Source organism: Eumetopias jubatus, unplaced genomic scaffold (genome assembly GCF_037043125.1).
Source record: "Eumetopias jubatus isolate StellerSeaLion01/CBP00866 unplaced genomic scaffold, mEumJub1_p1.0 scaffold_2, whole genome shotgun sequence".
NCBI classification, from domain to species: Eukaryota; Metazoa; Chordata; class Mammalia; order Carnivora; family Otariidae; genus Eumetopias; species Eumetopias jubatus.
This window is the reverse complement of record NW_028274808.1, coordinates 113,508,952-113,521,015: the sequence shown is the minus strand read 5'-3', so window position 1 is coordinate 113,521,015 and position 12,064 is coordinate 113,508,952. Positions and strand designations below refer to the sequence as shown.

The 12,064-nt window shown below is 38.5% G+C and overlaps 1 protein-coding gene across 1 annotated transcript in view; it reads right to left on the bottom strand.

Annotated features, from left to right (window-relative positions):
• The window catches only part of COL25A1 (collagen type XXV alpha 1 chain), a 452,975-nt gene that overhangs the window by 36,998 nt on the left and 403,913 nt on the right, over positions 1 to 12,064 (bottom strand). The window contains exons 19-23 of the mRNA XM_028121315.2: positions 9,460 to 9,522; positions 4,881 to 4,949; positions 3,729 to 3,773; positions 2,144 to 2,188; positions 1,219 to 1,296 (exon numbers count right to left, since the gene is read on the bottom strand). Of these exons, the coding sequence (XP_027977116.2) occupies positions 1,219 to 1,296; positions 2,144 to 2,188; positions 3,729 to 3,773; positions 4,881 to 4,949; positions 9,460 to 9,522 (300 nt within the window). The remainder of the gene's footprint in view (positions 1 to 1,218; positions 1,297 to 2,143; positions 2,189 to 3,728; positions 3,774 to 4,880; positions 4,950 to 9,459; positions 9,523 to 12,064) is intronic.

Here is a 12,064-nt window from a genome sequence, read left to right as displayed (position 1 = left end):
GACTAACAATAGTTGAAAATGACTCTAAAGTTTCTATTTCAAGAAAGGCAAAGAATTTTAGTATCACTAACAGATAGTGATTAGTTAAAAAAAGGAATCATTTGATTGGTGGGAAAAGTGACCAATATAATTGTGTGTGTTGGTAGGAATTGATAAGGCAATGGTGCATCCCTGGTGGAAGTATTCTTAGACAGCTGGAGGTACCTGCAGCTCAGACCCAGAGGTGAAAGATTTGGAAGCTACAACACAGAAGAACACAGAGGGAGTGACTGAACCAAGAAAAGATCAGAGACTTGAGTATACCAAAAATTAGGGGATGACAGAGAAATTGGAAATACTAACATAGAATGGATCTATCAAAGCAGAAAACTAGAAGAAATGAGAATAGAGGATTAGAAAAACCAGAAAGAAAAAGTTTCAAAAGGAAGGTGGTTTAGTAGAAATGTCACAGAAAATCAAGGGTAAGGAGTACAATGGGCTTGACTTAGAGGTCATTAATGGCCTTTATAAGAGAAGTTTCAACAGAATGTTGATATAGGCTACAATGGAGGAGTCCAAGCATGAAAGGATGAACAAAAAGCAAAGGTGATGGAGACAAGCCACATGGTCTATGGATTTTTACTCTATAGGTATTTCTCTATGGTAATACATTACATTATGAATGGTGACAGTAATAAGAAATACCTACAGAGGACTTAGTATGTGCCAGGCACTGCTCTAAGTGTATTATATGTATTTACCTATTTATTTCTCATAACAACTCTTGAGACAGGTACTGCTACTACTATCCCCATTTTACAGGTGAGGACACTGAGGCACAGAGAAGTTAAATAACTTGCCCTCAGTCATGCACTTAGTAAGCAAGAGATTTGCACCCAGGCAGCTCTGATTCTAGAGCCACAGGGCTCTTAATTGCTTTGCGAGGCTTCCTTTTGAAGCAAGGAGACAAAAACTGGCAAAATGAGCACAAGGTTTAAACCAGATAACACTAAAGCATATCTGAAGGCAGAAGGGAAAGAAAAGGAAAGACTGAAAAATGCTATGAAATAAAGAGCATACACTGGGGCATGGAGAAGAAGATGGGCTCAGGAAGAGGGTGTGCCTGGAGTAGTGGAGCCCTCTGGGATCCTGGGGCACGGGGCATGGGAGCTGATATTTACACATATTACATGGGTGTTCATTAGTGTCTCTGTGTCAGGGGAGGGGGCAGTCACTTGCCTGCAAGGCTTCATGGAGGTTGCCATTGTAGTCTATGATCTCGGTGGCTCCCTGATCTCCCTTTTGACCAGGTGGACCCTGTGAAGAAAACCAGCCAAGGGAAAATCATGGAAGTTAAGCTAGGCTGTACAAGGGACTGTGGCAAAAACAAAAATGGCAACATGCAGCTCTGTCTGATCTATTCCGTTGTATGGTCCAACTGCACTGCAGAGTAATCATGTTCAAATTTTGTCCTTATTGCAATTATATATTATATATATTATAAAATTATAAAATGTAGGCTAATCTGATTTGACTTGCAACGTTTTGTTGGCTTTCACAACAAACTTAAAGCAACCCCTAATCTCTTTCTATACTTCTACATCTCATTGGTTGTTTCCTTATTCTTTAAGAAGATAGAACACTGTTCTGTAGGAAATGCTTGGCTTTCTCAGTAGGAACAGAATTCCATTAAAATTAAACCAAAATAGGGTACAGAAATAAGATGTCTACCCTAGACATTAGCTCTGCCACTGAACTTCCATTAGTCATGTCCTAATTCCCTGCCTATCTTTAAAAAAGGCTTTGAAAATATGGGCTATTGCTTTCTTTATAATTGGCTTAATTGAAAAATGGAAAATTCTATTAGCTGGATGGTTATGGGCTTGGTATTGCTCCGTTAGCAGAGGGAAAGTAGATAGAAAGAGTTCTTTAGGCCTTCTTCTTGTGGAGCTTATTTTATGTGTTAGAATCTACATACTTATTGCACCTGGTGACCAAAATAAAAAATAAGAAAAAAAGGGGGAGCAGCAGAAATAATCAGTAGTCTACCCCCAGTGCTATTATTGGGTAATATTAGTCCAGGTGCCATGTGAAAAGCCACATGGACACATGAGTCAAATCTGGGCTTGTAGGGGCCAGAAGCTTAGATGAGAAGTGTACTCACCCTTGGTCCCAGGGCTCCAGAGTCCCCTTTCTCTCCACGATCACCCTTTCCCCAGTGAAAATAGAAAAAAACTGAATTAGTAGTGGGGCCAACGGTCCAGAAATTTCTCAGATCTAAGGATGTATTTAATGCCATGCAGCAGCACCTTTGTTATGAACTTCTGACATGGTAATAACAACTAGAAGAACAAAAACCACTGACATAGCAAATACTTATTTAAGATGCACCGTAAATTCCCCTTCAGATGACAGAGTATCTCGGAACAATAATATATACGGTAACTTTCTTATTAGAGATTTTCAAAAGCAAAGCAAGTGGTTTCTATGATACCCAAAATAAGCTTTTACCTCTCAGACTGAGCCATGTTCTTGTTTTTATATGAAGAGATTTGGGGCAAAGGGAAAAAGAGCCAATCAATTGGGTTGTCTGTTTTCTGAGAAAAAAAAAAAGATGTATAGATAACCTGGACAGGGAAGGAATGGAGAGCTCAGTCTTGGGAGGTTTAGAAGGGAAAGGTCATCAGGGAGGCCTCTCTTTGATGATGCTGAAGATCTAAGGAAAAGTCTATAGGTATAGGCCTTTTAACACTCAGAAGGTGCTGAAGTGGACAGCAGCTAGCTAGAGCTGGTTGGCAGGGCTGAAGGTCAGGGGTAGGGCAAAGCCAGCTTTGTTTTTCAAATGCAGGATGAAAAATCTCTAAAGTTCCATTCATGGTGTTATGACCCAACCTGGAGAGAAACCAGGAATAGTCCTTGCACAAACCACACAGGCATCACTCTGAGAACACTCAAAATTCTCCTAAGTCTAAAGAAAAACTTTGGAGTAGAGATATATATGAACCTGTGTTGACTTGAAAGTTTTTTAAGACAGCCTTAAATTTGTAGTGTCCTTTTCCTAGGTGTAATTCAAAGCATTTTTAATATATCTTTCTACATATTTCATAAAATGGATATGGACCAATGAAAGTAAGCAGGAAAAGCGTTTTTAATTTTTTTCCATCCACATTATATGAATAACATTGACCATAATAATTAAATTTGTTATGAATAGAGAATTAGTAATTTCTACTCTCTGTTTTCCTCATTTTTTACCCATTTTTTTCATGTTATTAGCTGATAGCATCTTAAATAACATGATTCTGCTAACAGTATATAGATTATGGCAAATATTATACAGAGCATGATCAAGGAAAGAATTTCAATCACCAGTGAAATTTTAATGCCACGGAGGGGATCAACTAACTTAAAAGCAAAGTATAATTTGAACATTTATCACAAAGACGGCCAGGAAATAAATGAGATTATACCCTACATAGTGTAAATTAAATAAAGTCTTTTTTCTTCCCCCAAGAAGCTATCCTTATGAAACAGGAAATACAACTTCTCTTAAAGAATAGTCAGAAGCACAAGAACACACAAAAGTAAACAAGATGAAACAAACCAATTGTTTCGAGATAGTATCACAGGGATGAAAATACCGCGATCCCAGTGTGTGAGAATTTAAAACGTGATTCTCTGTGGAAGAAGCAAAAGGCATAGCCCTTGAAGGCCTCATGTGACATTAAAATGGTTACTTGGTTACTGACCTTTGACCCCTTTGGGCCTCTAGTTCCTGATTCCCCTTGTTTCCCCTATTATAGGAGAATATGAAGATGGAAAAGAGAAATAACAGAGGAGATAAGAACAGAAAAAAGAAATTAGCAGTGACTCAGAAAAATGAAAAATGGAAACACTTTATTATAACTGCCTCAATATACGGCTGGACATAATTTTGGCTATCATAATACAAAGCAGAAGTAATTATCACCATAACATTAGCTCATTCTCTGGTCTCACCACCACCTTCATTCCATTATAATTCTGAAGACTGCCCACCCATCATGGATGGGAAGAGTTCTGTGAATAATCCTCATTAGTCTCAAAAGTGTTGGCATAAATTTCTTTTTCATCAAAGAGTAAACCATTTCCTGTGTCTCTAGGACAGGTTATTAGAATAAAGTGTTACCATATTAGTTTACAGGAAGTTTAGAGGAATAAAGACTGAATAGTGAAATAAATCCTTAGCTCTGATATTTTCAGGGTGTTCTACAACTTCAAGTTACCACAGAAACTAATACAACGCATATCAACATTTTTCTCAGTAAGTTTTTTTTAATTTTATTTTCTTATGTTAGTCAACACACATTACATCATTAGTTTTCGATGTACTGTTCCATGATTCATTGTTTGCGTATAACACCCAGTGCTCCATTCAGAACGTGCCCCCTTTAATACCCATCACTGGGCTAACCCATCCCCCCACCCACCTCCCCTCCAGAACCCTCAGTTTGATTCTCAGAGTCCATAGTCTCTCATGGTTCCTCTCCCCCTCCAATTCCGCCCCCCCTTCATTTTTCCCTTCCTACTATCTTCTTTTTTTTTTTTTTAACATATAATGTATTATTTGTTTCAGAGGTAAGTTTTAATACACACTGAGTGATAGCATGTTAATATGACAGTACGTCCTCTCTCTTTACATTTGGATGTGTTATTAAATTTGTCTACTGGACAGAACAAACTGGAAAAGTTGAATTGTAAAATTCCTTTTGAAAAGAACCAAGCAGTGTGCATTTCAATAAATTGTGATTTTTGCTGTTTTAATACCTGTTGAGGAACTGTATTTTAGTTTCGTGTTCTAAAGTAAGTAGGACACATTTCCAAACCAAAGAAAGCTATCTTCCAATGCAAGAATAACTGACCTTTGGTCCAGGGGCTCCAGGCTCCCCTCGCTCACCTCTTCCAGGAGGCCCTGCCTCCCCACGTTCACCCTGTCACAAAATACAAAACAAGTAAATGGCAATTCCTCCTTCCCCCCAGGCTGGTCCCTGTAGATTAACAAGTGAATTCAGTAAAATCAAGGAAAGCACAGAGTTACCATTTATTTACCATGTATCCTGCATTGTATTAATCTCAACATGGATTATCTCATTTAATAATCAAAACAGTTTTTCAATGTTTGTATTATCATTCCTATTTTATACACAAGGAAATGGTTTGGTAATGCCTACCTGATACCTATGTTGGTAAATGGAAGACCTTTAAAGGGAATTGATAAGAACCATCATTATATCTCAAGACAGACATGGACATGGTTTTCATTCTGCAGCCACTTTTTAAGATCTGCCAGGAGGAAGTATGGCAAAGTGGCTAAGTGCCAGGTTTTATAATTTGATGATATCCTGGTCTTTAATCCTGGCTCTGTTATTTACCAGTTCTGTGTTTGGGACAAATTAGTTAAGTTCTGAAAGCCTCAGTTTTCTCTGTAATGTGAAGAAAAGTATAGTATTGATCTCACGATTTATGAAGGCAAAGTGCTCAGAATGGTGTAAGATACATAGGTGTTATAGCTTTTAACTATATTCATAGCTTTATGAAGTATGAACATGATCACTGTTCTCAAGGAGCTAATGATCTGGTTAGACAGACAAGATCCACATAAACAAAATAGTTAAGAATTAAGGAGTAATTAAGGCTAATAGTGAGAGAAGAGGGAATCCCATAGGGTTTTGAATGGTCCATATTGGCTTGCTGGAGGTGAGATCCGAGTCATGTCCTAAAGGTTGTATTTTATAATTATTGTTGTTTATGACTATGCTGTTGATGAGTCCAGCAGCTGCCTAAAACACTTCACATGTGCTATCTTATTTAATTGTTGGGACAAAGGGGAAAGGTGATGGTTCCCAGAGTCTACAGATGAGGAGACTGAATAAAGCTCAGAGAGGTTAAGGAACTTGGCCAAAATCACAAAGCTTTTAAAGTGGGAGAGCTGTGATGTAAAACTGTGCTCAAACTTCTGTATTTTTTTGCATAATGTTTCTGTATGTAAATCTTTGCACATATCTGGTTATTTTATTTTTTTAAAGATTAGACTAATTAAAAATTTTTTTTAAATTTTATTTATTTATTTGACAGAGAGAGAGAGAGATCATGAGTAGGCAGAGCAACAGGCAGAGGGACAGGGAGAAGCAGGCTCCCCACTGAGCAGGGAGCCCAATGCGGGGCTCTGTCCAAGGACCCTGGGATCACGACCTGAGCCGAAGGCAGACGCTTAACTGACTGAGCCACCCAGGCTCCCCTGGTTGTTTTCTTAGGATAAATTCCTAGTTGGGGAATTGCTGGGTCAAAAAGTACAAACATTTGAAAAGCTTGCCAAATTGGCTCTCCAGGAAGACCGTGTATTGTTTTCCATTCCTGAGCACAGAGTAGAGAGTGTCTGCTTCCTCCCTGATGGGTAGAATTGCAATAATCAAAAAGGTTTGGAATTCAGACTGGTGATGGCATGTTTATGGGTGAGAAAGGCACCCTCCTCACTGAAGGAACTGATTCATCATGGAAAGGAGAATAAAATAGCACTCGATCCATCCTGGGTGATTCTGGGCTCTAAATTCCAAGATCTTTATCTGTATCATGCCCACTTTGGGAAGCCTGTGGGGTTTTGCAGGGGAGATGGGATAGATTAGGGCAAGGATTAAAGAAGACTCAGCAGGTTCTTCAGCATGAACCGAAAAGAATGTGAAAATGGAGAGCCTGGGAGAAAGGCAAGGGACTTGTCTGGATAGAAGAAATGGAAGAGATCTTCCAAAAGGGATTTTCCAGGGATTAGAGAGGGAAGGGCCTCTGTTGGTGTATGGAATTTTAATTTTTAAGAAATGTACCATATTTGGTCTTTCTTTTAATATTTTACAGAAGAATTCTAAAATAGTAATTATAAGCTTATTTTAAAGAAAAGCAAAAACTTGAGAAAATCATTTATCTATAGCATACTACAGGAGTGGAGCCTAGAATCACTTTTTGTCATAATGCCCCTAATTAGCTGCTTGTCACCCTATGGATTTATACTATTTATGTGTTTACTTCTATCTCTCCTTCCACCTCTGTCTCACATATACTGGAATGTAAGCGTCAGGAGAGTAGAGAGTTTTTGTTGCAGTTACTCTTCATCCTCAAATATTAGAAAAATCTCTGGCAAAAAAAATGTGCTGAATTAATGAATAAACATTTTATTCAAAGTGTTCTGAATTATTTGTAACAAAACCCCATTTCTTTAGACTGACATAGGTTTCTCTCAGACACTTGATACAGATGCTGAGGAAACAGCAGTACATAAAAACAAATTTTTAGATACCCTTATACATCTTCCTTCCTTACAATCTCTCTTCACTGTGTTGGGGATAAAATATGCAGGATTAGTTTATTTTTTGTCTGAATTTAGTGGTACAAATCCAGACTTGCCTACACAACTGGAAAAAGGCCACTGTTGGGCTGAGAGAGAATTTTAAATAAACATGACTTTTCAATTATGATACCAAATTCATGTTAAGCAATTCAGCTGAAAATTGCTCATATTGTTAATATAATTGTTAAAATAATGTTAATAAAACAAATTTCCTGTCCACATCCCTTCTTGTGGAAAGATGAAACAAGTACAGTACATTCTTTACTTTTATTGGGAATTCAGAGCCATATCTGTTAAAATCAGGCTGGGTTCTTCATGAACAGAAATCAATGTTGATTTTGTGGGTTAACACCTGGATTTTTTTTGAAACCCCAGAGTAGTTTATTTTTATTTTTTTAAAAGACTTTATTTATGTATTTGAGAGAGAGAGAGAGAGACAGAAATAGCAACAGAGACAGTTAGAGCATGAGTGGGGAGGAGAGGGAGAGCAGGCTTTTCCCTGAGCAGGGAGCCCAACATGGGGCTCGAGCCCAGGACCCTGGGATCGTAACCTGAGCCGAAGGCAGATGCTTAACCGACTGAGCCACCCAGGCACTCCAGCTCCAGAACAGTTTAAAGATTTTATTTTTAAGCAATCTCTATACCCAGCATGGGGCTCGAATTCACAACCCTGAGATCAAGAGTCTCATACTCTGCTGACTAAGCTGGCCAGGTGCCCTGAGACTGCAGGGTAGTTGAAAATCAGTGAACTAAAAAGATGATATTTAGGGATGAACTCCATTCCCTACGGCCTGTGTTTCTTCTACTTCCCCCTTTTTAGCAAACAAAATGCCACAAACATTTAAAGATCTAGTTCACACCTGGTTCTCTCTGGCATTGACCAAGTTTCCTATTCCTTTTGCTGATCTATGAGGCCGGCTTCTTTCTTTACCGGGCTCTGAGGCAGCAAGCCCGGATAAATACCACAGTTCTCATGTGAACACGGAATCCTCATTATTCTCTTGCTTCCTCTCTCTTTATTCCAGAAAACACATTTCTGGTGTGAATCTGTTCAGGCTAAAACAGGCATTCCTCATATTTTGTTAATAAGCCTGACAGCTCATTATGTGAAAAAGAAATTGCTTGAGAAAACAGCAATTTTCATAAATTCTACCGGGTTTCAGTCCCCCTTAGGCCACACATAGTTTCCATTTACTACAATTAGAGTTATTTTCTCTTGATCAGCAGAAATGAGGACCCCTCTGTCAAAACAGACCATGAACATATTTCCCGAGCTCTTAGAAATCATCCTGGCTTACTTCTGGTGAATGCGATACACACTGAGGCAAAGACTTCTACAGTTTAAAAATAAAAGAATGTAGTTTGATCTAATTTTGCCCCTTTGATTCATGAGCCTGTCATGAGTAAAGTTCCACCCATACCTTTTTATGTCTTACTGAGTAGATAAAAAGAGAACTACGGGTCCAACTATATCCACAGCAACATAATTTTTTATATGGTGGCATATAGATTTTGCTTTTAGGTCCCTCTCTAGGGTTGCCAAGTGTAAGATCATGACATGGTTTTCATTACAGGATCTTTCTCAGACATTATTCAGGATAGATCCTTTTGAGATGAGACACTTAGGAATCTATATGATATCAGTACTTGCCTTTGAAATCTAGGGAGTGAGCAGGGGGCAAGGGGAGGGGGATAATAATAATGTTTGATTTACAAGTATGTCCTAAAATTGGCAATAAGGAGCAGCAGTTAATGATTTCTCTCTCTCCCCATCACAATCCCCCTACTTTTTCATATGGTCAGGAGGCAAACAGCATCATATCAATTTAGGAACAATTTGGGGAAAACAGGAGCAACTAATATATTTCATTATCCTGTTGTCTTACCTGAGGCTTTCTGGAATTAACTTCCTATTACTCTATTTAATCTGGTTTTCCATTAGGAGTGTTAGTAATAGGTGATAGATGTTTTCGTTCTCTATTAGGCAAAAATATCTGGTCACCTAAACAATAAAGTCACTCCACACTTTTTTCAACACAATGAACTAAAAATATATGACAAAATATTTCAGAAATAAAGGAAGGGAAAAAAGCTCCACTAACCTTTGTTCCTGGTAACCCTGGTAAGCCCGGTTCTCCTTGAGGACCAATGAAACCTGGTTCTCCCTTTTAAAAAAGATGGGCATATGAGATTATTATTCATTTGGCAGTAAATAAGTAAAGTTAAACTGATTTACTTTTACTGGGATTTTACCCCTTTGATTGTACGCAGCTTTCCTGCTAGACCCAGCCACTGAGTATAAAATTAATCAGAACTGGTTTTGGTCAGTGAAAATACTCTGGGCAGAACTTTGGAGAAACTTAAGAGAGTAAAATTGACAAAGAAACCAGACCGATGTCTTTACAAATTTCTTTGTCATCTGTTGTCCTCTATTTCTTATCATTTACCAAATTAAGATCCATTATGTTAGGGTGGATGTGGTACGTGGCCTCTAAGACAGGCCTCAACGATCCCACCTCTTGGGTATTCACGCCCTTGTGTAATCCCCTCTGCTAAAGTGTAGACTGCACTTACTGACTCATATTTAATGAACAGAATATATTGGCAGAAGTAATGGGATATCACTTCGGAGACTAAGTTATAAAAAGACTGTGGCTTCCATCTTGGGGGCCCTTTCTTGTTCTCTCTTACTTGGATCACTTGCTTTGGGGAAAGCAAGCTGCCATGCTCTGAGCAGCTCTATGGGGAGGCCCACATGGTGAGGACCAAGTTCTGCCAACAACCATGTGTGTGAGTTTGGGAGCAGATGGTCCACTCCAGCGGAGTCTTCAGATGAAACCACAGTCCTGGCTGACAGTTTGACTGCATCCTCACGGGAGACACTGAGCCAGAGGCACCCGTCTGAGTTGTGCTCAAATTCCTTTTCTTCCAAAACTGTGAGGTATTGGATATTGTTAGTTTTGGGGGTAATATGGTAGGCAGCAATAGATAACTGATATATAGGTGTGGCCAGGGAAGAGATTCAGGAATGTTCAGCATGAAAGGATTAATATCTCTCCTTGCTATACCTCCATAACCTCTTCCCCACTACCTGGAGGAAACCCAGCTGTGATATATTAAAATATATATTTGGTCTTGTTCCTAGTTCCTTGCACAGAGCTCCTAAAACCCTTGGAATTTCCTAAGTGATAACGAGGAATAGGAGTATCTTTTGTTATTCATAACAAACCCCTTTCAAACATACCTGAATTTATGCTAATGAGGTGACTTGGTGGGTTCCTAGATAGCTTCAGGAGGGGGGTGTTAAAGTTGTAACTTTCAGTCCTTCTCCTCTCACCGTCTCCAGAGAGAGGGACTGGCAATTGAGTTCAATCATCAACAGCCGATGATTTAATCAATCATGCTTATGTAATGGAACCTCTATAAAAATCTTTAAACAGTAGAGATCGGAGAGCCGCCAAGTTGGTGAACACATCAATGTGCTGGCAGGATGGTAAATCTCAACTCCACGGGGACAGAGGCTCCTGTGCTTGAGACTCTTTTGACCTCACCCTACCTACCTCTTCATCTTAATCTTTTTATAATAAACTGTAATAGCATGACATTTCCCTGAGTTTTGTGGGTTATTGTAGCCAATTATCAAACTTGAGTGGGGATGAGGGTGGGTTGGTTGCTAGTACCCTCGAATTTGTAGCCAAGTCAGAAGGGCAGGTAACCAGGGGACCCAGTACTTGTGATTGGGGTCCTTAGACCATCCTTTATATAAAGAGGTTGAAAGTGAGGGCAGCTTTGTGGGACTGAGCCCTTAAAGCCTGTGGAGTCTGATGCTAACCCTAAATAGTTGGTGTCACAACAGGACTGAATTGTAGGACACCCAGTTGGTGTCAGAGGATCAGAGAGTTGGAGAATTGGTGTTGGAAAAGACACATATTTGTCAGAAAACACCTGAGACCAGTGTTCATATTTTCTTCAGTATCCATAAAGTTTTATTTTCTTTTTAACAATGTGAGCTCAAATGTGAGGGTCTAACTTCCTGAAATCTATAAAGAAGTTTTAAAGCAAAAAATGTAATGGCTCTGTTCCCAAACTTACTGCTTCCCCCCTCCATTTGGATTATTTCTGGAGCAGTTGCTAATGTTATTAATTCATTTCATTTTTTTCTAATGTAGTGATATTTCAACATTTGTTTTTTGATACTTAGAGTTGAGCAGGAAGATACAGAGAGGATGTTTTATGAAAAGTGTTTAATGTCATCAAATATTTTGAAACACGTCAGTTTTAAAAATATGCCACATAAAACCTTGGGTACCGGGTGGGGAACAAACGGATATGACTACCACAAAATGTATCACATTGATACAGAACTCAACTATATTTATCTCTAGCTCTGATGTAATTTTTGGATGATCTCTTAATTGTCTAAAATGAAAATGAACAATATTCGGAGAAATCAATGATGACCATTCTACATTAAAAAGAATTTAACTTGTTATTTTAAACAAAAAAATCACATGGAATACATTTATTTACAAGTAAGATATTTCTCCCAGGAAAATTTCATATACAAATTCATAAATATTCTCTGTCCACCCTCAAGAAAAAGTTGCAATAAAGTCAATGTGTATCATTAGTAATGACTTACTGTCACGAAAATCTAGTACGAGTTAATAGGTTGAAAATCTGCATATCTTCAAGTAGAAATAAACT